Here is a 25,761-nt window from a genome sequence, read left to right as displayed (position 1 = left end):
GGCTACACTGATTAGATACTTAAGAAGCAAGCTGTTTCACTTGTCAGGTGGGCCACTATTTATAAAACAAATGGATGGCTAAAACCATTTGTTTGTGTGCACTGTGGCCTACCTGAGAAGTGAAACAGAGAGATTATGCTAGAAGGTCTAAGAAGTGTGGCCCAACTAATGGAAAGCACAAGCCACATCAGGAGAAAAATTTACATGCAGTCACTTTAGCAATGACGAGAAAAAAATTTCATTCAGTCACTTTAGCAATGACGAGAACATACATATCACTTCTCATTACATATCAAACTTCCTTTGGTTTTTGTAAAGTTTCTCAGGGATCACAAGTAAATATACAGTACATGCACCAAAGCAAATGGATCTAAACGGTGGTTGGTACCTTCCAGCGAGAAACCTTTGTGAATCGATTTATGGAGCTGCTGCCAAGGCAGTCTAACAGATCTGTGACCTTGAATGGAAATGTGTGAATAGTGTGCCCGTCTTCTGAGTTAGTAAGATTTTGCAAATAGTGCAACTTCATCGGCTGAATTGCCTGTCATTAGGCATGTTTTTAGCCCAGGTGGCTGTTCAAAAGGGAAACATCTAATGGTTGCACCGGTCTCTTCCTTCACTTTCAACTCCTCAGCTTCGCTGTATTTAGAAAGATGGTACACAAAAATGAAAAATAATAAAAATCAAGATATAATGTAAAATACATATTAGAATTTGTAGATTAAATACCTCGCTGACCATGGACCTCTCGCCCATTTTCCTTGAGAGATTGCCTCCTTGAGCTCATCGTATGAGCTTACATCTACAATGTTGCTGTAGGAGTTCCATGTCAGCAATGAAGCATGTACCCATTTCGGGTAATTGAAAGAAACATGCATTGAATTTTATGAAAACAGTTCAAAGCTTGGGACTTCATAAGTAGGAACCCAATAGCTAAAGAGAGATCTTTAGTTTGTATTCAGAGTTTACTAATTGAAGAAAAATCCATATCGCGTGAAAGGGCACATTCCGGAAAACTAAATTGAACTTGAAGCTACATTTGCAGTTTAATCTCTGATTTTATCTCTCTATCCTTTTTCTTTTATATCACATTGTCTGCCTTGTAATTGGGGGTCTAATTTTGTTGGTGTTGAGGGTCAAATATTGCATATTAGATCCCAGTTGTTACCTACTGTTTAATGCCCTATTTTAATCGTGTTTGTGATGCAAGGTGTATTTAGGAGCCTGGACTGAAAAAAGGTACTAAAAGCATGGATTTAACGCTCATAAATCACCAAGGCAAAGGACGGACTCCAGGGGACCGATATCGAAGAATTTACACACTCGGGATTCGAGAAAATCCAGTATTTCACGCTAAAGAGGCCTGAAATTCGTCCAGAATGCAATCACAATTTTCCACCATCCGTTCAGTTCGAAACTTGATATCTGGCCTAAGGACCATAAATGAACCGTAGACATCGAATTTCAGCCATTGGATCCTTGTGGAAGTGGCCCAACGGACAAATCATCCCACAATACTCTGATTTGGGGCCCACCTGATATCTGGATATACTTCAATTTTGGTCTCAACCCCTTGAATGAGATGGAGAAACGAATGAACGGAGTAGATCTCTCATGAACATTACAGTGGACCTCACATGGGGCTAGGCGTGCACATAGTGCACGCACACCTATGTGCACGCACACCAGTCGTGCACCGAATAAAGCAAGTCAGTCAGCATGCGCTGACCCGACTTATTTCTAAAAAGAGCAGAACGCCCGCCCCTGTTGCGAACAGAGAGATCTGGACGATCTCAGTGGGCCATCAAGATGCATCCGAATGGCTAATCGACACCGTCCATTCGAAGTAGAACGAGCCAAAGACCAGGACCTGATAGAATGCATCCGGAAATCAACTAGGAGGCCTCACCAAACCGTTCAAACGCAGGTTGGACGGCCAAAAGATCAATAAAGTGGGCCGCGTTAACAGCAATCCAAAACCGACCATCTCAGAACGGTTTTTTGAGAAGAAACTAATGGACAGAGTGGATTTCTCAGACACCGAAAGGTGTGGACCCCACTGACACCACCGATCCGGCTCATCCGGATAGATTCGCAGACAGCAGAAAAACCGGACACCGCCCGGCCCCTTTTTGGTTGTTGTGTGATCTCAATTGGCGTTGGACCGACAATCTAGACCGTCCAGATGGAGCATAGGCCCATACCGATCCTAGCCATGGAGCTAGATTCTAAAGAGAGGTTGTGCGCCGTCCAAAAAAAACGGCCAAGCGCAAGTCGGTTTGCACTTTCACTGCGCAGACTTACGCGGGATTCTTTTTTTTCTCTTGGCTGCGTAAAAAGATTTCGCAGCAGCTTCTAAAGACGCCCAGCCGACCGACCTCCTAACGTATATAAAAGAGAGAGGAAGAAAGAGAGAGGCATTCAAGCCTTGGACATGGGTGCACAAGAGAGAGAGAGAGAGAGAGAGTAGAATTTTTGTTTTCTTTACTGTTTTTCTTATGATTTTTGAGAGATCTAGCCCAATCATGTCAGGCTAAACCTCTTAGCTAGGGCTAAGAGGTGAAGCTTGTGGCGTGATGGGAAGGATTCTACGGCTTTAATTCATGTTTAGACTGCACTGATGTTGATTCTAGTTGATTATAAGGAATGCCTTTAGTTTTTAATGGTTTGTTGTGATTGAAATTACAATAGATCTGTGATGGCTTTGAGTATTTCATTTTCATTATTTGATTGTGAAGTTAGGAAGCCCTGTTGTTCACCATTGCCCCTTGGACATGGTTGGATGATGGAATCCTTCCTAACATTCATACATCTTTCAGATTGGTCGTGGATTGGTTTAATTCTGTTGTTTACTTTGTCTCATGGGCATGGCTTTGTGATGGAATCAACTCTAATTCTCATACCTCTCATCTCTTGAAAACTAGATCAAAGGAAGTTCGTATTGAGTTTTAATGATATATCTTCCAACTGGATGAAGATGGGACTCGAAGTCCAGTTGAGTTCATGAATCAAGCGTAGATCTCCCTGATCTCTACAAGTGGATCCTCTGAATCCCTAGTTTCCCACCTTTAAATTCTACAAGTTTTAGAGTAATATTTCACCATTATTCCCTCATATTCACTTGATTTAGATTTCATCTTCTTCTAGTTCTAGTTCTGGTTGCTTTCAGATTACGTACAAGGTTCAGTCCCTGTGGATTCGACCTCGGTCTTACCGAGATTATTACTACATCACAACCCTATACTTGGGGTGTGAACAGTTGGTGATGGCCCAACCAGCAGAATACCCCCACAAGTATTATATCACTCCATTTGCGCTTTCAGATTGCACTTGGATGTTCGATTAAACATTGTAGTGATTCAATTCAATTATTCAGTATGACCAAACTGGAGTTGGCCCCACTAATTCAGAATGAGAGTAACCTCCAACTTGCAATTGCTATCATTAGAAGTCCAACTTGGAGTTCATATAATTGCAACTAGGCATTTGGTTGTCATTGTGATTTGAAAGGGTGCCAACAAGTCCACCACTTTCGTCATTTCCTAACTAATGAATTCAATAAATTGCAATTCAGTTCATTTGAGCATCCAAATGCACAATTAGGGCAGAGAAGAATAGTCGAACTGAACATCCTTTTCCCTCCCATCAAATATCATGCCCCATTTAATAAAACTGGTATCTGCTGGCATCTTCGATACTGACAAAATATGGTAAAGCAAGCTGAGATCAATTCCACCACTATTTCAGAAACAATAGTATTGCAATCATCAACAGTTCCATCTGAATAAAAGAGCAAAACTTCACATCGGTCACAGAGAAATTGGGAACTGCAGTAGAAGTGCAGTGCTGTGAAAATGTGAGGGTTGAACATCAGGTGGAATTTTCTTTGAATCAAGTCTTCTTTGTTTGGCCAATAAAGCAAGTCCTTTCAAATTCAATTAGGTGCTGATTCCCTAGCCAATTCACTGATTGAAGTCAAGGAATGACTAATGTCTGTTGACAATGATTCTCCGTTAAATGAATCCATTTTACGTTCAAATTCTCGGTAATCATTAGGGAAGATACCATGAATCTTATTTATCCAAACCATTTCTATAGAATCTTCTATCGAAGTGATGGATCCATCCATAATTGAACATGAATATACTTTTTTGGTTGTTTTTACCATTTAAAATTCTAATAGAGAAGCTCAGATTCATTTTCATTTGTATTTAAATAGAACAGAAGAAAATGTGGATGTTTAAGAGAATTGAGGGGAGAGGGGAGAGACGAGCAGTTCGATGTGCAAGATCAAGTAATGCAGAACAGTGGATGCAAATAAGTTTAAAGATGGGCAGTCATACCTATCTCGGAATGAAGTAGCCTGTTCCAAAAGGGCTGACTGGATATCTTCCAACCTTTCCTTCACTTGGGCCTGCAAAATTGAAGGTTCCATGGACACCCCAAAAACCTTTCCTTGCTTTCCGGGAACATCTCTCCTAGATATGACAACGGTCCCATTTGATACATCACGAGGTCCAATTTCAATCCTTAGGGGAACACCCTGAAGAATGATAGACATAAGAGTACAGCATTCAGATAATTTCCACTAATGCTGGAGTCACGCAAAGCTCGTATATTTCAGTTGTTGCAGTTCAAAAGCTAACAGTTTGGATATTGCATGCTCTAGACCTTAGCTGTTCACAGATTCCCCCTTGCAGGTAGCACGTAGTAGTTTGCTAACATGCAACCTCCACATGACTTTGTTGGCATGTTAAGTGGTGTTTTTGGCAAAAAAAAAATGAGTGGATAGACTCCTTGCAATTACGTGCAGACAACCACTCAAGCATGTATTTGAGCACGACCCTCCGTGTGTGTGTGTGTGACTTGTGTTCAGTGGTAATGCCTCTCAACTGCCTCTCCAGTCTCCATAACCCATATTTTGGGCTTGCCCTTTAGGATGTGAATGTGATACTTGGGTCCAGGGTAAAATACTGGGTGGGATTTTGTTGGCATGTTACTGTTTTCAATGTGGGCCTCTGCCATGGCTAGATGCCAAGATGATGTGGTGACAACAGCGGCGGCAACGATGGGAATCTTAGCAAGATCAACTTTCTGATGCTGATGGTAATGATGGTGATGGGAGCTCCAGCAACATGAACTTTGGGATGATGATGATAGTGATGAAGGGAGTTCTAGCAACATCAAATTTCTGAAAGAGGAGGCTTGTATTAGCTCTGTTCATCCCCATTAAAAACTGATAAATATGGTGGGAAGGCTGGTATATGCACAAGCAACCAGCTCCTAGTGACTAGGATTGGAGATAGGGCTGTCAATGGGCTAAGTTGGGGCAAGTCCGACCCATTTAATTGGGCCACATTCATGCTTGACCCTTGGCATAAAATCCATGCTCACGCTGGGCCCAAAGACAAAGTGGACTCAGGCTCAGGTGAAGCCTCAATAGAAAATGTTAGACAATAATGTGAGTTTATGTTGAAGTATTAATTAGTAAAACAAATAGCAAGATCCATTTTCAATAAACTAGAGTAGCAGGTACACACTTTCATCTCCCAGAAATTGAATTTCCACCCAGGCGTCCTCTGTTCTGAGTCATCCACTTTAACTTTGACTCCTGCTGTTTTCAATATTTTCGCTACAGATGATACAGCATCCAGAACTCCTGCTTTTTCATCAGCTTTCTTCCAAATTGGTACTATTACCACCTGCAATATGTAATGGACAAGCCTACATAAACCCATGGTCTCCTTATTGCAAGCTAATGAACAAGATTAAGGCAGGAAATAAAAGAAAAAAAAAAAAGAAAAAGAAAAAGAGAGAGAGAGAGAGAGAGAGAGAGAGATAAGCATGTATCAACTGAAACTATAATCAAAAGCATTTTCTGTGCATTTTCGACGAATAAAGCAAAGGAAGCAACATGTCCTCTATGCTAGTTCAGCTAAACTATAAAGATGACATGCAATAACTAAAAAACTTTCTTGTACAGTGCGTGAGAACAAAAAATATTTATTCTCAGGGTCAAGAATTCAGTGATCATAAATCAAACCAATTATTTGCTAAACATATATGGTGAGATTGCCTCAATCATACCAGCAAAATATACATGCAGTACCTCTATACAGTTAAAATCAGACAGGTCCAGAGAAAAGTAAAGGACTTGCCACATGTTCTTTAATAGCCGCAAATGTGGAGAAAGAAAATTCCTAGTAAACCAATAATCAGTTCATAGATGAAGTTGATATATGGGTAGTACCTCCATAATTTAAAAATCAGACATGTCCTAAGAAAAGTAAAGGACTTGCCATTTTCCTGCAATGGCTATGAATATGGAGAAAGAAAAATAATAATAAGGGTTTTTCCCCTAAATACACCCAGGGTATGGTGGGAGCCCCAAAATTACACCCTTTTTAAAAACTTTTTTTTTAACACCTGTGGGTGTTTTCTGGTTTTGGGGGGGATGAAAATGCCCCTGCATCAAACCTTGAAACTGTAAAGGTAGTTTGCACACTGAGGTTCTCTGTAGGGCCCAACGTGATGTGTGACGTCCACCATTGAAACCTTTCCATGGCCCACAGTGATGTTTTCGAGTCATCACTCCTGTTCATAAGGTCACACATAGGGGTGCACACGGGTCGGTTCGGTCCGGTTCCGGGGTGAAACCGGAACCAAACCGTTCCTAACGGTTCTAGGATTTTTGGAACTGGAACCGGACTGTTAGCACCCTAGAACCGAATCGGAACCGGACCGTGAAAACCGGTTCGGTTCCGGATCGGTTCCACGGTTCTGGGCTTTTTAAAATCCAGCCCAATTGCTTTGAGATGCATTTAAAATCCAACAAAAGTCATTTTTTTAGGGGATGTATTGGTACTCGGTTCACGGTGTCAGTCCGAAGCTACATTCAAATTCAATTGCCTTTTGTATCACACCCAAATAGTAATTACCAGTTCGCTTCCACTTTAGGGAACTATTGGCTAAAGACATGCAACTCTTTCTATAATGAAATGCAACCCGTAGACCTTAAGTACTGCTGATTCACCTAGCTTTCCAAAGCTCAACAGATAGCTTACAAGATGGATCCATACAGCTTGGACCCTGTTTGTGATAGGGTTTTTTGTTTTTTTTTTTTTTCGTTTTAATCTTTAAGTTCGGATCAACGGTTCGAATCCAAGGTTCGGATCCACGGTTTGGTTCGGTTCTACATACCCCCCTAAACCTGTCCATGGCCCACAGTGATGTTTTCGAGTCATCACTCCTGTTCATAAGGTCACACAGATCTAGATGAAGGGAAAACACAAGTATCAGCTTGATCCAAAACTTCTGTGGCCCCCAAGAAGTTTTCAACGGTAGGCATTCAATCCCCACAGTATGGTCCACCTATGCTTTGGATCCCTCACTTTTTAGATCATGCCCTAAAATTATTTCGCAAAACGAATGAATGGCATGGATAAGAACCCGGACATCAACAACGAAGACAATAATAATAACAACTAGTTCACGGATTATATGGATAATTTGGTATGGTCATTATGTGCTCCTTATTTTGGGGTTCATGGACCTTGTGATAAGCCATTAGTTCCTAGTTTCTGTAAGAACTGAGATGCCAGCGTGAATGATCATTTTCTGCACTTGAGAAGTAAGCTATTGAGAGGTCTGGATCAATTGCATATGGAATGATCCAAGTAGAGTAAATTTTCTCACTTGAGTGGGGAAACTATTGAGAGGCCTAGATCCATTGCACAGTGAGATGACCCTAACAGACACTAAAGAAGAAATGGCTTCGTAGAACTTCCTAACAGACTACCGAAATTGATATGCAAACACTTCCAAAAACCTCAAGGGCTCGAGTTTGTCAAACTCAGCAGATACAATTAACCTGACAAATATAGACCTTAGCCCTAAACCACACATTAACAGTAATGGTGTCCTGGCTTCCAAAAACGCCCATTCACATGCTAGTGTATTTTTTACAAAATGCATAAATATATTCCTGCATGTTTGTACATACTTGCATGTCAATAACCACCCAACTCCCAAACCAAACTGAAACTAGGAACTCAGAGCAAAAGGAGGTGTTGTTAATGTACAGTAATTGAATACATTTGAATGTAATCTAATTTGATAAATGAGAGAACCATGAAGCATGACATGTTCATCACTTCATAATTCAAGTGCCGTTTGAGAGAAGGGATGGTCCTCCAATTAAATTAACATCCACAAGATTTGGGGACATTAACCAACTATTTGTCCCCATGGCTAGTTAGCAGCAGCTATAAAGGTAAATGGTAAACCTAGAAAAGTAAAAATGGAGGTAGTTTAACACTTACCTGAATTGGTGCCATTTTGGGGGGCAGCATCAGACCAGTATCATCTCCATGAGTCATGATGATGCCACCAACAAAACGGGTGCTTACAGCCCATGACGTCTGCCATACATGTTGCCTTTGTCCATTTTCATCACTGAACTGTTCCAGTTGCACATATATATAGGATGAGATACTGTCAACCAAGGGTACTTCAATGATTAACTTATTTTGTAGTTATTGATTACTTAATAATAAAAGTCATATGAAATCAACATGGGAGCATTTATAAACAGCTGCATGACACTGGAAGACAAGCAAATCCCCTATGACTGTAAAATGGGCTGAGTGGCCTGTCAGCTCTCGAGTCTGACCCCCTCAGGCCCGTGCTTGGGCTGGTGTATCAAACCTGATATCACAGACTGAGGCCTAAACTCCAAGCCAGTTAATTAATCAGGTTGGGCCTGAGCTGTGTTTAAAAGCCTATTGGCATGGAGTGAGCCCGCCCAGGCCAGCCTGTTTAAGGATTTCACGTGCATAATTTGTGCATTGTGAAAACTGATGAACTACCATTTGGGTTCTGTGGATCTTTCGTCGCATTATCTAATCTCCCAATAAGATTGAAGGATATATTTATGAAGTGGCAGCCAAAGAGTGAAGCTTTTTTTTAGAAGATGACCAATTCATTAAAAAGCAATAGAAATAAATAGAAATGTGAAATCAAAGGCCAAAGGTGACTTTATCTTCACTCCACTCCAATCAAAACAGCAGCAAAGATCAAAGATAGCAAGGAAATACAGCCAAGAGATTCCAGGCCAAGAACCGGTAGATATGTAGCCAGAAAACAGTTGAATCCCACTCCATCCGCAGTGAATCAAGAGAAGTACCTGAAAATTCTGGCAGCACAAGTCTCCACTGACCAAAGAGTGAAGCATAAACCATTGATTGTTCATTTTAAAGGTAAATTCACCCTCTCTTTTTTCTTTTTCTTTTAGAGAGGTAACTTCACTGTCACCCTTGTTTGTTGAAACCAAAATATCAGGATACCACTCTTGTTCCTTTCCTTTTAGAAACTTAAAAGAGTTGCTAGTTATAAACTTCAGTTAAACGGAAGAAAGAGAACCAAGAAAACATGTAAACTTCAATTACCATGGTTGCATTACTGTGAAAACGCCCTAATTTCAGTACAGCTTTTACTTAAAAGTTTTTTTTTTTTTTTTCATGGGGACGTTAGCAATTTCCTCAAACCATTCAAATGGCACACAGGGTAACCTATTGTCGATCTGAACCATTCATTCAATCATACTAGGAGCAAGCCAATGGTGCAAAAATCATGCCAATTGGGTGATCCTAAGCTTCCAATCAATGGCATGAAAATGGACAGTCAAGATTGACTGGAGAAACAAAATAGGTCCATCATCATCTTGCAACATCTAGCAGATAGATCCCACTTTGTCTTTCTTATGATTCCAAACCAGCACTTGGATTTGATGATTCTAACCATGTGATTTATGGCTCGTAAACAACAGACAGTTGTAACAAATTGGCCCCATTCAAAGGGTTAGGATTATTTGATCAGCGTGATTCCTGCACCATTGGCTTGCTCCTAGTTGTATGGGTGAATGAACGGTTCAGATCGACAATAGGTCAACCTCGTGCGCTGTTTAAAAGATTTGGGGACATTGTTAACGTCCTCGCAAAGGTCGGTGTTAGCAAAACCCTTATTTAAAATCGCTAAACATTTCAAGAAAAAAGAATAAACTGTTAGAATAAATCTTCAAGCTACAACAAGGGCAAGAAGCTTCAAAACACCACCTTTGATGCATTCATTATGGAAGTTTGAAAAAAGAAAAAAAAAGGTTTAGGACCTGAGTTCCAAAGGCACGGGAGAAATTCTGGCCAAGGTTGTGGCTAGTTCCAGCTTGCAAAGCCTTTCGATCACCCATCATAGCTTCAATTGTATAGGTTCTAGAAGCACCAGCGAATGTCTCGGCCCTTGACTTTCGACCTGCAATAACAGGTATTGCAGCTTGCTCATAAGCAAATTTCTTATAGACATCAATCATCTGTAATGCCTGCGGTACAGCAACATCAAGAAGTCAAACAGCAAAATATAGAGAGCATCAACAGTAATTTTTGAAACCCTTGGGCACGTCTACAAACCTCTTTCTCTGCCTCTTCAGGTGTCGCATGAGCCGTATGACCTTCTTGCCATAGAAATTCAAGAGTCCTCACAAATGGTTTTGTACGCATTTCCCATCTTGTAACATTTGCCCACTAAAATAAATTAATTGAACCAATGGGAACATCAGAAATTATTTCCTAAGGTATTAAATGACCGCGCAATAAAAAGAAATGGCCTTTTTTTCCTTGACCCAAGAATGCTACAGGTCGTACCCACCTTTCAGTAATGTAAGGTGTTCTTGTGGTGGTCACCATCATGGGATGGGGGCCATGACCCAATATCTTTTTATCAGACGATCCTAGACATCTAATTGGCAGTTTGCATTTGGACGTTACAGCCAACTGTCCCAAGTCAATGAGGTCCTAATTGCGTGGTTAGGATCACCCAATGGACTAAACCTTTTGGGGTGACCAGTGTTGTGAGTAGCATAGCAAAATCGCTACGTAGCGCAGCAAATAGCGTATGTAGCGCATGCTATAGGGGTCGTAGCGTATGCTATGGATTCGTAGCGTGTAGCGCAAGTAGCGTGCGCTACCTATTCTGGTTTTATTTTTTCACTGTATTAAACAATGGTGAACTCACACCACAAGCAACAACTTGAGTTTTTTTATAAAAAAAAAACCTACTCGAAAGGGCTTCCAGACGTAAACCAACGCTGCTCCTCTCCCCACTTTTCAATCTTGAAATCGAAAAGTTGCTTCCAGACGCAAACCGACGTTAACGACGCTGCTCCTCTCCCCACTCTTCAATCTTGAGATCGAAAAGTTGCTTTCAGACCCAAACCGATCGGCTGTGGAGCTTCAATATTTGCAGTTTTCACTAATTCAATCTCATCTTGAGACAAAAATAGGTATGCTCATTCCTTTTTTTTTAATTTTTTTTAATGTACAATGAAAATAACTTGGTATTTTCAGTTTTTTCCTCATTTTTTCCATTTTAAAATGCCAGTTACTGTCTTTTTTTGTTCTTTATACTTTTTTTCATTTCTTTTTGTGGTATGGCCCACGTGGGCCCCACTAAGGTGCGTGAAGGGGTGGATGTGCTTTATTTTCTATGGTGTGGCCCACTGAGGTGCGTGAAGGGGTAGATGTGCATTGTTTTATATGGTGTGGCCCACGTGGGGCCCACTGAGGTGCGTGAAGGGGTGAATGTGTATTGTTTTCTATGGTGGGTCCCACGTGGGGCCCACTAAGGTGCGTAAAGGGGTGGATGTTCATTGTTTTCTATGATGTGGCCCACGTGGGGCCCACTAGAGTCTAGAGACTAATTATTGAGAATTTGAGATATTGATTTTGAAGAATGTGACATTTGTATTATACTTAATGCTCTTAACTTTGGAATTTTTATTTTGAAGAATGTGACATTTATATATTTTGCTTTTTTTTTATTATTTAATATATATATATATAATAGAAGTATTGTGTAGCTTACGCTACACGCTACGCTATTTCTCTACACGCTACCGCTATTTAAAACACTGGGGGTGACTCTGATCCACCACAGGCCCACCATGTGAATGATTCAGATCATCAAAAACCAGGCCCCATGTGCGCACCTTGTTGGGAGAAGCAAGTTGTACAGGCCAAAGTCATATATTTCCAGTTATTTCCCATTTTAAAAGAGAGAAATGCAACAATATAATCTTACCTGATTAACCATAAGAGGAAGATCTCGGTAACTATGAATCCATTGGGTAAACATATGGTTCACAATAGTTTCACTAGTTGGTCGCACCTGCCAGACCCTCAAAAGCACCAGTGAATTTCTTCATGACCTTGTAACATTATACCAAAGTAATGATCTCAAACAATCGATGATCAGAAGGAAAGAAAAACAGTTACCACGAGTTTTTCTTCGAGTTCCTTCCCACCTCCAATGGTCACAAGAGCTAGTTCTGGACTGAAACCTTCAACATGGCTAGCTTCTTTCTCTATAAACGAGTATGGTATAAACTGCAGTCATGATTATAATGCAGATATCAGACTACTATTAAAATGCAACTAAGGATTTGTTTGGATGTTCGATTGGATAGAAATGCAATAAATTAATCGCATAAAGAGGAAATGACTAAAGTGGGCATGGATCATTGAACACATATGATGGAAATCAATCCCCAACTGCAATCTAATGAGTGACTTGAAACGATCATATAGGTGATATGGAGGGCTCACCCCAAATTGGTCATTCCCTCTTTATCAACTTGAGTTACTACAATTTATTTCAATTGAGCATCCAAACACACCCTAATTATGTATATTATCATCATTCAACAATCGAAATTCATTTTGTATATGGATCCAACACTGGACCAAATTGCAATAATTAGTCCAAAAACTACCAAATCATAATTTCCTTCCCCACTACTCACAAACAAGGAAGTAATCGTCAGAATCAGTTACATTCCTTTCAATTCCAACTCGAATTGTCAGAGAAGTAACTCCAATTAGTTCATTGCCACTTCATTGAAAAAATTATCTCAATTCAATCCAATAGTTCATACAAAAGCACCCTATAGATCAAACTCAATCCAAACCACACAACTCTGAGAGAGAGAGAGAGAGAGAGAGAGAGAAACCTGAGGGAAATACATGTTGCTATGGCCAGTTTCCTTGAATATAACATTCAAATACTCCTACGAAACAAAGAGAAAATAGAAAAAATAAAAACAAGAACGCTAGAAGAAGAACAGATCACATGCTGGTAATGAAATTATGCATGTCCGTATATAGGGGCATGCTCCGGTGTTACGGTACCACTGTTAGCTTACCATGCTACCGGGCAGATGCAGGGCCCACATGATGTATTCACACCATCCACCTCGGAAAACCGATAGCCCCCAAAACTCAGCCCAATCAAACAGTAAGGTAGGCCATCGGAAAGGGAGCGAACTGGGGGGCACATCTGCCCAGTATCACTCGAGCGCGCCCCATGTATGCATTTATCTATGTGTGTACCTGAATGGATTCCCAAATGGCGTAGCCGTAGGGGCGAATGACCATGGTCCCACGGACGGGGCCGTAATCGGCGAGCTCAGCTCTGGCGATTACGTCGAGATACCACGCACTGAAATCCTGAGAGCGAGGCGTGATGAAACGCTTCTCTTCATTGCTGTTGCTTTCTCGAGATTCTTTCTTCGCGAGACTTTCTGTAGAGAAGTCGCTCGCGACGGAAGCTGCTAAGGCCTTGCGAGAGAGGTGGAGGTGGGGATTGGGATGCTGATGCAGGCGGAGGAGGAACGGTGAACGTGCAGAGATGGAAGCCGCACGTGTGAATGTGGAAGAGGAGGAAGAGATGAAGAAGGTGGTGAGAGAAGGGAGGCGAAGAGCCCCCATGGCCTTCCTTCCTGCGTTGAGTTCTTCGGATAGGGTGAATCCGGACTTTATATTGGGAGTGGATTGGATACTGAACGCTTCAGTAGCCTTTTGGCTACTGAAATGACGTGGCAAAACGCCATTGGTTACATGCAGTATGCAATCCGATTTCTTCCCCCGTGGGACGAGGATTGCATATACCAAAAATGAGATGGATACAAGACTCAAAGGGGGCACACGAGAGGGGAAATTGGGGAAAGAAATTCCCACCGTTGAAACCTTCCTGGACCCCAGCTTGATGTTTATATGCAATCCAAACCGTTTATAAGGTCATTAAGCGAAAAAACTAAAAATATAGCCTCATACAGAAATTTTATGGCCGAAAAAATGTTTCAACGGTGCTTACTGAATAACAAGTGTGCCCATTTGAGTGCATGATACATCTATTTTTCGGTCGCGCAACCTAAAGTTGTCTCTCGAAAAGGATGGATGGGGTAGATTTCACACAAACATATCGGTGGGGCCCACCCAGCATCCTTGCGCAGGAACTTCGTGCGAAACGCTTTCGCAGGAAATCCGCGTCCTCCGCCGTGCACCCACTCGGCCACGGAATCGGATTGTTATACTACTGAGTACATTCAGTTGGGTCCACTGTGAATTTATGTTATTTATCCACACCGTCTAGCTGTTTTTCCATCTAATTTTAGGCGTTGATCCCAAAATTGAAGCTTGTAAAAATCTCAAGGGGACCATACCACAGAAAACAGTGGAAATAATGATTTCCACCATTGAAACCTTTCCAGGCCCCACCGTGATGTTTATTTTTCATCCAAACTGTCCAAAGAATCAAAAAACATAAATGAAGGTAAAAAAAACAAATATAATCTTAATCCAAAACTTCTGTGGCCCCCAAGAATTTTTCAAGGGTATAAATTCAATTCACACTTTGTGGCGTCCAAACTGTGCAGAAAATGCCTCCTGCCATGAAAATGGGACGCGCACAAATTGCCTCGTCCATAAGTCAAAGTAGGACACCACGAGGGGATCCTAATTGTGGGGCCCATCTTGATGTAGATTCCTTACTGTGGGGCCCACCTTGATCACAAACTTGTTGGGTTGAAGACCCATCTACATTGCCGCAAGGCTTCGGTGGGATCCTGACTGTGGGGCCCACCTTGATATATACTCTTTGAGTCCGGATCCTCTGTCATCAGGTCAACAGAGAATTCCTGACACCCTAATTCCCATTAGTCCACGTCACCACTCACTAAAAAAATAAAAAAAATAAAAAACAGCTTCGGACGCCCAACCATTAGGGTAACAGGAATTCTCTGTTGACCGGATAACAGAGGATCCCGACTCATACTCTTTACATCCATGCCTTCTATTGATCCCAAAAATGAAGCAGATACAAATCTCAGGTGGACCCCACAGAGTTTGTTCAGTAAGCAATCCGCTTCTCTTGGCAACGTACTGGTAAACTTCATTTTCAGGTTTTTTTATTTTATTTTTCTCCAATCTCTCTCAATTTTCGTACCACCCACCTGGCATTCTAATCTCCATCCACTTATCACTGTATTATCTCTCCTTTCTTTTATTTCTTTCGATTGAGGCTCTTGTTGACACCCACCTACCGTTTGTTCAAATCAGGTTTGTACGTGTGATACATGAGAGGGAACCTCATTTATGTTAATGATTCAACCCTTGCCAACCAATGATGGGACGCATTAGATCACATTATCTTGGGTATGCAATGTATGCATCTACACTAAAAAACATTGTTCCTCTTAAGTGGGATCCATTCATTTACAATGTGGTTTTTTAAAATTTTTGGTCCTTTTCTTAACGTAGATACAGGTTGATGGTAAGCCAATGGAAGCTTTGAAACTAGTGAAATGCCCGCGGTGCAACCTGCACAATAGAAGAGAGAGCAATCTCAGACCTTTGAAGCACGTCAATGGCACAAAAAGACATCGCAAAATCCAAGTGCGACCTACACAATAAGGAAGGGAATAATTTCAGCCCTTTTGACCTGGACAATAGATAATGGAGCAATTTCAGCTCTTTCAAAAACATTTGTTCTTTCTTCTGTTGGGCTTGGTTTTCTTTTAGCTTACATTAGTTATAAGCTATTATTTATATTTATAAAATCATGCCCCTAAATTGTTTCTACTAACTTTCATCGACAAAGTCACAAAAAAATGTTCCTCTCTCTCTCTCTCTCTCTCTCTCTCTCTCTCTCTCTCTCTCTCTCTCTCCCCGGTTTAGGTATGTTGCAAGTGAAATTGTCTCATTCAAGCTATTTTCATCAAGTAAATGATGTTGGGAAGCGCGGAAGGTGAGCCCTCAAGATCTGACGGTCTACAAGAGTTTTGGGACTCTGACAAAGCAAAAGAACGGTGCTCCAACGGCCCGCCTATCTACTACTGGAGCAGATGGAACTATTCACACCTCTGATCCTACGGTATATAGTGGCCCCGGATTGCGATCTATGGATCAAATCGTCCCAAGGACAAGCTAAGATGGACAGACTATAGCGCACACAGTATCTCTCTGTATACTCCCGGTTTATCGTTTCTTTTTTTAACGCGAGAGAGAGCGCATGCCTTTTTATAGGAAAGGAGGGAGAGATCGGATGAGATAGGATAAAACTATATTATCCGATCAAATCCTTATCTCTTATCATATTTCAAATTCAAAGTTGAATTTGAAATCTCAACCGAATGGAAAAGGCGGGAGAAAGCTTAAACATGTGAGACCCACCCGCTAGTGATTGCTCACCAGTGGGCCCCACTAGCCTACGTCCAACAAATGAGACTAGGATGACTCTGTTTTTACTCGCCGGAATAATGAAGAGTGTCTATATTTTTTTCAGGGACTGTGATGCCCAACATATAACAAGGCATAGACAAGGCCTATGTAAGAAAAAACTTAATTGTCGGCTCAACTTTTGTTACTACCAATGAAAAATGAGAAATGGATTTCCAGTATCAATTCCTTTTTGTTATTTTCTTTTTCTTTTTTTTTTAAAGAATTAACGATAAAATACTGTTGTGTTGATCAAAGATTATGCTGAATTGTCATGTTCTCTTTGGCCTTGTGCTTGGATGATCCAGACCACCCATCCGTCCTGTCACATCGAATAAGTTGTACCCACAAAAAAATGTCAAGCCAGTGGGACAATCCCAATCATCCAATTTTCCCAGTTGACCATGGATGTTTTGACCGTAACCTTGAAGGTAACCAATTGGAGAGTTGAAACTGCCCATCTACGGTAGGGCCAACCATATGAACGGTCGAGATCATCCAAAGTGCATCCATTTGGGGCCATTGTGGGTGGGAGATTATATTGGTTTATCGTCTCTTGATGCACGTTGTAAATGGGCGTGCAGGTCGATCACTTGACGAGCATATTGCGGTGTAGTTTGAAAATGGATTTCAAGTATCAATTTTCAAACTACACCAAGCTTCGGAGACGGAGAAAAATCCGTTAACGAATCTAATGGAGTAGCATTTATACCAAGGGAACAGCCGTTCGGTATCTAACCAATGGCGTTTTGCCACATCACTTCAGTAGCCAAAAGGCTACTGAAGCGTTCAGTATTCAATCCGCTCCCCTTTATATCATGGAGACCGATTGGCTACTCCCCCTAACACTAGCCCCGTGGCTGGTGGTCGATGCTCTGTGGGCCCCACCATGTTGTACGTGTTTCATCCATTCTGTTCATCCATTTTTACAAATCATTTTATGGCTTTATGGAAAAAAAGATTATAGGGATATAAATCTTAGGTGGGCCACACCATAGGAGAAAAATAATGAATGGATATTCACCATTAAAATCCTCCTACGGCCCACTGTACTGTTTATTTGACATCCAATTTATTGATTTGGTCATAAAGACCCAGATGAAGGGAAACAATAAATATCAACTTAATCCAAAACTTTTATGGCTCCCAAAATGTTTTTAATGGTCAAAATTCATTCGACACTGTTTCCTGTAATGTGGTCCACTCTAGATTGAGATATACTTCATTTTTTTTTTCTCATGTCATAAAATGATATATATAAATATATGGACGGCATGGATGACACACATATATCATGGTGGGCCCCACAGAGCACCGACCACCAGCTAATGGCTAGTGTCAGGGGGAGTGGCCAATCCATTCCCTTATATCATGCGCGTGTGGGTTACAGTAGCCACACGAAGTGTACGTGTGGAAGACATGTGTTTTGTGGGTCATTACAAGTCAAACATTTTTTGAAAGTTGACTTACAAGTCAAACATTTTTCAAAGTATTTAAAGTTCATTTATATACATTGATATGTGATCCTCTACCGTCTTGAGCTTTCAGAGAAAGTAGTGATTTTACATCGTATCAAAGTGAAAGGTTAAATGTTCAAATCCCTTAGGGCCAGTTTGGTTTTCCGACTTATTGTGAATCGAGGGTAAAGAAGTAATTGTTACTTCTGACGATAGTTTGAATATAGCTGGATTCGGACGCATTACTGAAGCGTCCGAAATAGCAGTAATCCAGCGTAAAGTAGCCGCCCGAAATTACGTCTCTCTGCGGGATTACAGAGAAGGGATATCGATGTAATCTGACCTGACACCGTCAGTCCTATGTTCCACAGGAGCACAGCTGGTTCTTCACACCGTCGATAAAATAGATGTAAGGAAATAAGCTTCATTTGCGTCGTCCTCGGCAAGGCACCAAACCAATCACGGTAAGCGTATTCAGTCTAAGGTAGGACGACGACGGGTGTACTTGTTCAGAGATTATTCTTCTCTTCATTTATCTTCTATTCACGTTTTTTCTTCTCATGCCTCTTCTCTGTTTCCCTGCTCGACGCGTCAGGGGTTCGGAGCTTCTCTATTATTAGGTGCTCTTCGGCAAATTCCACAGCATCTCCATACGATAGCAAGTACTTATACAGGGTTGTTCATGTTATTCTCCATGTATCGATTCATCTTCTTTAGGTTATCACCATTTGTATGTTGTTCCAAAGTTCCCGGCTTGCATGATACTGCATCTTTCTTACCTAGAATGATATTACATATTACATAAAATAACCAGCCTTGTATGTCATTGGAATATCGTGTATTCCATTTCTTGTCTTATTTACCTTTGCCTTACCTGTTTCCTCTCTCATGCAGAGATTTTCATTGCCTTCTAGGAGTAACATCTTCTCCATAACCTACGGTAACTCAAGAATCTGTCTTTCTATGAATAAAAATAGGGTATTCCACTCCATCGATTTCTTAACCATTTACGAAAATTGTTTTCCTCTCTCATGCAGTAGTTTTTGCTGCCATCTATGAGTGACATCTCCCCCATAAGCTACAGCAACTCTAGAACAAGTAAGAAATATGCCTGTATTCAATGGAAATATACAGTGAATAAGTAAATGTGGTTACTGGAAACAGAAGAATCGTCCTGTTCGGCATGTGGAGGGGGCACATGTGGCCCACATGTTTGACATTGATATTGTAGAAAAGAAGTGTGGGCCATCAGATGATGTTCTGACAACCGAACATGCCGCTTATGGATCTTCTTCGTTTTCTTTGACTACGAATTTGCTGCTAGTAAATATCCACCCTTGATTAGATGAGTTCGGATTGTCCTCAATCCTTGAATATCCAAATCCCGGTTGTGAATGTCTCTTTTCCTTGCTCATTTCCCAGTCCAATAGGCCTATGGAACCCATGGTCAGATGTGAGTGTAGGTATCATTTGTTAAATCATCTGAACATGGTTATCATTGGGTCCACCATACAACCGACGGTGGTACGTTGCTTTGTTTTTTATTGAGATGGATCCTTGGGTTGTCTCTGAAGTCCTGAGACCAAATTTAGAATGGACTGGATTTCTTGATGTTTCAGTTATACACACAGTCCGGGTTGAAAATTTCCTCATACAAGCTGAGCAATTTGTAGGTATGAGCTTGCTCTGAACACATTTATTTTCTTATGAAGTGTGATAGTACAAGGCAATCCAAAGTTACATCAATAAGGAGATGTGCTCCCTCCTGCAAAATGGGACAATTCAACTTGCTAGTTAGCCAACCCATCAACTTGACTTCCCTGTAATTCGATCAAGTTCAATTTAAATCCCTTTTTTTTTTTTTTTTTGGGGGAGGAGGGGGGGGAGATCACCCTTTAATTTTATTTTACAACGGCCCATCTGAGTCGCGAAACAGCCCGAACCTTGGCCAGACCCTTCACCTGAACTGGATTAAGGGTATGAATGGACTTGATTATATATACACAAAGTGCTAGGTCCCCCACACTAATCAATGGTGGGCGTTCCCTCTCAATAGACTCCCTGTACTGTGGCTGCTCTGAGTTTTTGATCCGACTGATTTTTGAGGACCCGGGGCTTTCAGAGGTGATGCATCTTACGGACGCTTCAAATCCCGTGAACACATTACTGGGCCCCACATCTGCCCAGTATCACTGGAGCGCACCCCATGTATGCATTTATCTATGTATGTACCTGAATGGATTCCCAAATGGTGTAGCCGTAGGGGCGAATGACCATGGTCCCACGAACGGGGCCATAATCGGTGAGCTCAGCGCTGGCAATTATGTCGAGATATCACACATTGAAATCCTGAGAGCGAGGCGTGATGAAACGTTTCTCTTCAGTGTTGTTGCTTTCTCGAGATTCTTTCTTCGCGACACTTTCTGTAGAGAAGTCGCTCACGACGAAAGCTGTTAAGGCCTTGCGAGAGAGGTGGAAGTGGGGATTGGGATGCTGATGCAGGCGGAGGAGGAACGGCGAACGTGCAGAGATGGAAGCCGCACGTGTGAATGTGGAAGAGGAGGAAGAGATGAAGAGGGTGGTGAGAGAAGGGAGGCGAAGAGCCCCCATGGCCTTCCTTGCCTGCGTTGAGTTCTTCTTCTATACTGGATAGGGTGAATCCGGACTTTATATCATGGAGACGGATTGGCTACTTCCCTTGACACCAGTCGGTGCTTTGTGGGCCCCCACCATGATGTACGTGTTTCATCCATTCCGTTCATCCATTTTACAGATCATTTTATGGCTTTATAGAAAAAATTGTAGGGATATAAATCTTAGGTGGGCCACACCACAGGAGAAAAATAATGAATGGATATTCACCATTAAAATCCTCCTAAGGCCCACTGTACTGTTTATTTGACATCCAATCTATTGATTTGGTCATAAAGACCCGGATGAAGGGAAACAATAAATATCAGCTTAATCTAAAACTTTTATGGCTCCCAAAATGTTTTCAATGGTCAAAATTCATTCAACGTTGTTTCCCGTAATGTGGTCCACTTTAGATTGAGATATACTTCATTTTTTTTCTCATGTCATAAAATGATATATAAAAATATATGGACGACATGGATGACACACATACATCATGGTGGGCCCCACAGCACCGACCACCAGCCAATGGCTGGTGTCAGGGGGAGTGGCCAATCCGTTCCCTTATATCATGCGCGTGTGGGTTACAGTAGCCACACGAAGCATACGTGTGGAAGACACATGTTTTGTGGGTCATTACAAGTCAAACATTTTTCGAAAGTTGACCTAGAGGTCAAACATTTTTTAAAGTATTTAAAGTCCATTTATATACATTGATACGCGATCCTCTACCGGCTTGAGCTTTCAGAGAAAGTAGTGATTTTACCTCGTATCAAAGTAAAAGGTTACATGTTCAAATCCCTTAGGGCCAGTTTGGTTTTCCGATTTACTGTGAATCGGGGGTAAAGAAGTAATTATTATTTCTGACGATAGTTTGAATATAGCTGGATTCGGACGCATTATTAAAGCATCCGAAATAGCAGTAATCCAGCGTAAAGTAGCCGCCCGAAATTACGTCTCTCTTCAGGAATACAGAGATGGGATATCGATGTAATCCAACCTGATACCGTCAATTCCATGGTCCGCAGGACCACAGCTGGTTCTTCACACCGTCGATAAAACAGATTTAAGGAAATAAGCTTCATTTGCTTCGTCCTCAGCAAGACACCAAACCAGTCACGGTGAGCGTATTCAGTCTAAGGTAGGACGACGATGGGTGTACTTGTTCAAAGATTATTCTTCTCTTCATTTATCTTCTCTTCATGTTTTTTCTTCTCATTCCTCTTCTCTGTTTCCCTGCTCGATGCGTCAGGGGTTCGAAGCTTCTCTATTATTAGGTGCTCTTCGGCAAATTCCGCAGCATCTCCATACGATAGCAGGTACTTATAAAGGGTTGTTCATGTTATTCTCCGTGTATTAATTCATCTTCTTCAGGTTATCACCATTTGTATGTTGTTCCAAAGTTCCCGGCTTGCATGATACTGCATCTTTCTTGCCTAGCATGATATTACATATTATATAAATTAACCAGTCTTGTATGTCGTTGGAATATCGTGTATTCTATTTCTCGTCTTATTTACCATTGCCTTACTTGTCTCCTCTCTCATGTAGCGGTTCTCACTACCGTCTAGGAGTGACATCTTCTCCATAACCTACGACAACTCAATAATCTGCCTTTCTATGGCTAAAAATAGGGTATTCCACTCCATCGATTTTTTAACCATTTATGGAAATTGTTTTCCTCTCTCATGCAGCGGCTTTCACTGCCGTTTGTAAGTGACATCTCCCCCATAAGCTACAGCAACTCCAGAATAGGTAAGAAATCTGCCTGTATTCAAGGAAAGTATACAGTGAATAAGTAAATGTGATTACTGGAAACAGAAAAATCGTCCTGTTTAGCATGTGGAGGGGCACATGTGGCCCACATGTTTGACATTGATATTGTAGAAAAGAAGTGTGGGCCATCAGATGACGTTCTAACAGCCGAACATGCCACTTGTAGATCTTCTTCATTTTCTTTAACTACGAATTTGTTGCTGATAAATATCCACCCTTGATCAGATAGGTTCGGATTGTTCTTAATCCTTAAATATCCAAATACCGGTCGTGTATGTCTCTTTTCCTTGCTTATTTCCTAGTCCAATAGGCCTATGGGACCAATGGTCAGATGTGAGTGTAGCCATCATTTGTTAAATCATCTGAACATGGTTATCATTGGGTCCACCATACAACCAATGGTGGTATGTTGCTTTGTTTTTTGTTGAGATGAATCCTTGGGTTGTCTCTGAAGTACTGAGACCAAATTTAGAATGGACTGAATTTCTCTGAAGTACCTACATGTGAGTGTAAAGCGTCCTGTGTAGTACCAACTATTTGTGGTGGAGTAAATACTCCAAGTGCACGAGGAAGAGATGTATTTGTGACTAACTTCTGTAGGTAAAGAAATTCGATTGGGCCAACTTGAGGGTCACTTTCATGTGCCATATGTTGCCATTGATTCATGGGGCCAATGTAGAGATGGTTCAATGATGTTGAACGGGCCATCTTCTTCTTGTGGACATTGGCATGGATGGATCAAGGGCTAATTTTTCTGGAATCGAATTGACAGTTAATAATACCATAATTACGATCGGAAAACACATGCATTATATCAACCAAAAAGTCACAAACTAAAAGGGAGATTGACATATAGCTTGAGCCATGTAGGCAACGACTCATAATATTCCTTTAAGTGATCAACAGCTTCGGTAGTTGTTACCACGTCCGTGCACCTACCAACACCATTGGCTCACCTTTTCCCCAATTTTCTCAAATGTGTGTAATACATAGGTAGCTCTATACATTTTAAACTTGGATAAAGAGGGCCAAGAGTCTCTATTATTTACAGGCTTTAATGTATGATCTCTATTAGAGCTTGATCTGATTTATTAAAAGGATAAAATGATATATTACTTTTCATATGACTAATTTTTTGTTGCTGATTCACTTCTTTTGTGAGAATTTGTTGGAATCACAATTTCTTACTTCTTTTATTGGAGATTAATAAATTTAATTTTTCACCTTCACTCCTAAGAAAATTATTTTCCTTCTATGAAAGGAAAATGAGTTTTTCAAATGTCACACCCAAACATGGCTTAATCGCCTCACATGTGTTACATGTGTTATTGTACATCTCTAATTACATAAATATGTCACTATGCCATATGTGCTAGCTAGCATTCATCTTATCTTGTGCCACACATGTGTAACCCACATGTGTGCACCTCACATGTGTTAATTTGCCACGAACCACACTGTCCATCTTCCCTTACACCCCACATGTGCAAAATATCCCACATGTGCTACTATTCATCTTTACCTCAAGTGGTTACATACACTTCACATATGTTGTGTGTCTGTTGTGCCATAATTCATGTTCAAGTGACTTACGTATGCTTTGTATGCCACATTTGCAAATTTCTTGAGAGTCCAAAGTTTAAAACTTAAGGCTAAAGTGGCATAGGCACATGTGCATACGTGTGAGCTATCCTTGTGGAAGACATAGGTCAAAAATCACACTAGTTGGATGATCCTGGCCATTGAAGTATATACAGTTGTATGGTAAACCACATTCAGTTTTACAAATTGATGATTAGGACCATCTCCTCACGGCGAATTACTGTTCCACTGTGGATGACCAAGAGAATTGACTTTCATGTGATGATCTCTGAATGTGGGCCCGTGATGATTTAAGTGGACCCGGATTGCCTGCGACCACCTATCGCATGAGCTTCTTGTGGTTGAAAGCTAGGTTGGGCCCACCCTGATGTTGGTGAGAAATCCACTATGTTCATCCGTCATGTGGCCCATTTGTCTCATTTTTAAAAAATAGATGGATATGGGGTAGATTTCTCACAAACATCACGGTGGGTCCACCTAGCTTCCGGTTGTAAGAACTTCCTCAAGTCGAGGTTCAAGGCAATCAACATCGGATTCAAGCTGGATGAGTTGGATCTCTGAAGTGACGTCACCAAGCTCTGTAAACCCTACCATGATGCATGTGTTGTATCCATACTGTCCAACTATTTTTAGAGATCGTTTTATGGCATTACAAAGAGAATAATGAGATAGATCTAAATTTCAAGTTGACCCACCACAGAAAACTGTGGGAGCCATCACACCCACCGTTGAAACATTCATAAGGCCCACGGTGATGTACTTTTGAGATCCATCCTATTCATAAGTTAACATAGAGATAAATGAAGTGAAAAAAAAAATATCAGCTTCATCGGAAACTACTGTAGCCCTTAAGAAGTTTTGAATGGAGGATGTCATTGACCCCACTATTTTCTATGGTGGAGTCCACTTGAACTTTAAATCTATCTCATTATCTTTGTAATGCTATAAAACGATCTCTAAAAATGGTTGGACGCTATGGGTACAACACATGCATCATGGTGGTGTTCACAGAGCTTGGTGACGTCACTTCAATGGTGATTTGGCTAGTGAACTCGTCAGTATCTAATCCGCACCCCAACGGAGGGGGATTTCCGTCAAGTTCATGCGCAAGTATGCTAAGTGGGACCCAACAAAATGTTTGTGAGAAATTCACTCTGTACATCTATTTTGTAGGCATATTTTAAGACGTGATAAAAAATGAATTTTATCCAAAACTCAAGTGAGTCAATCAAGAGGAAAAGTTAGTAAAAGAAATACCTATTTTATTGAAACTTTTTTAGACTTCACCTTATGTTTCTATGTCATCCAAACACTTTATAAGATTATTCACGCCAGGATAAAGTGAAAACACAAGATATTTAAGCTGATACAAAACTTTTATAACTATTAGAGTGTATCAACAGTTTTCAATGAATACCAACGGTTTCCTCTTATATGGCCCACACGAGTTTTGCATCCACATTTATTTTTGTTAGCATGTCCTGAGTTTGCATAACAGGTTATGGAGTGATTTTTTCACGAATATCATAACAGCCATGTCTTTGATTTCAAACAGGACCGAAAAATAGGCCGCTCCCAAAAGTTGCGCATGTGCGCATGCACCTTTGGGCATATGTTGTTCACGGACGCAGATCGCGTCCTACTCCGCCGGAACAGTAATCCATCCGGGCAGGGCTCTGTAGGGTCTACTA

The 25,761-nt window shown here is 41.1% G+C and overlaps 1 protein-coding gene across 3 annotated transcripts; it reads right to left on the bottom strand.

The window, feature by feature from the left end:
• Nucleotides 1-222: 222 nt before the first annotated feature.
• Nucleotides 223-13,865, bottom strand: LOC131233966 (proline--tRNA ligase, chloroplastic/mitochondrial-like). Of its 3 annotated transcripts, XM_058230872.1 has the most exons (11): nucleotides 13,437-13,864; nucleotides 13,058-13,114; nucleotides 12,324-12,434; nucleotides 12,130-12,216; nucleotides 10,461-10,574; nucleotides 10,166-10,372; nucleotides 8,322-8,459; nucleotides 5,541-5,702; nucleotides 4,344-4,543; nucleotides 730-813; nucleotides 223-639 (listed from the first exon to the last, which is right to left on the bottom strand). In XM_058230872.1, exons 1-11 carry the CDS (start codon nucleotides 13,812-13,814, stop codon nucleotides 498-500), a joined length of 1,680 nt encoding a protein of 559 aa, XP_058086855.1. In that variant the 5' UTR covers nucleotides 13,815-13,864; the 3' UTR covers nucleotides 223-497. The 3 variants fall into 3 exon arrangements, with proteins under 3 accessions (XP_058086855.1, XP_058086857.1, XP_058086856.1); XM_058230874.1 differs by lacking the exon at nucleotides 12,130-12,216 and having other exon boundaries at nucleotides 13,437-13,865; XM_058230873.1 differs by lacking the exon at nucleotides 13,058-13,114.
• Nucleotides 13,866-25,761: the final 11,896 nt, after the last annotated feature.

This window comes from Magnolia sinica, chromosome 18 (genome assembly GCF_029962835.1).
Source record: "Magnolia sinica isolate HGM2019 chromosome 18, MsV1, whole genome shotgun sequence".
NCBI classification, from domain to species: Eukaryota; Viridiplantae; Streptophyta; class Magnoliopsida; order Magnoliales; family Magnoliaceae; genus Magnolia; species Magnolia sinica.
This window is presented reverse-complemented; position numbering and strand designations above follow the sequence as displayed.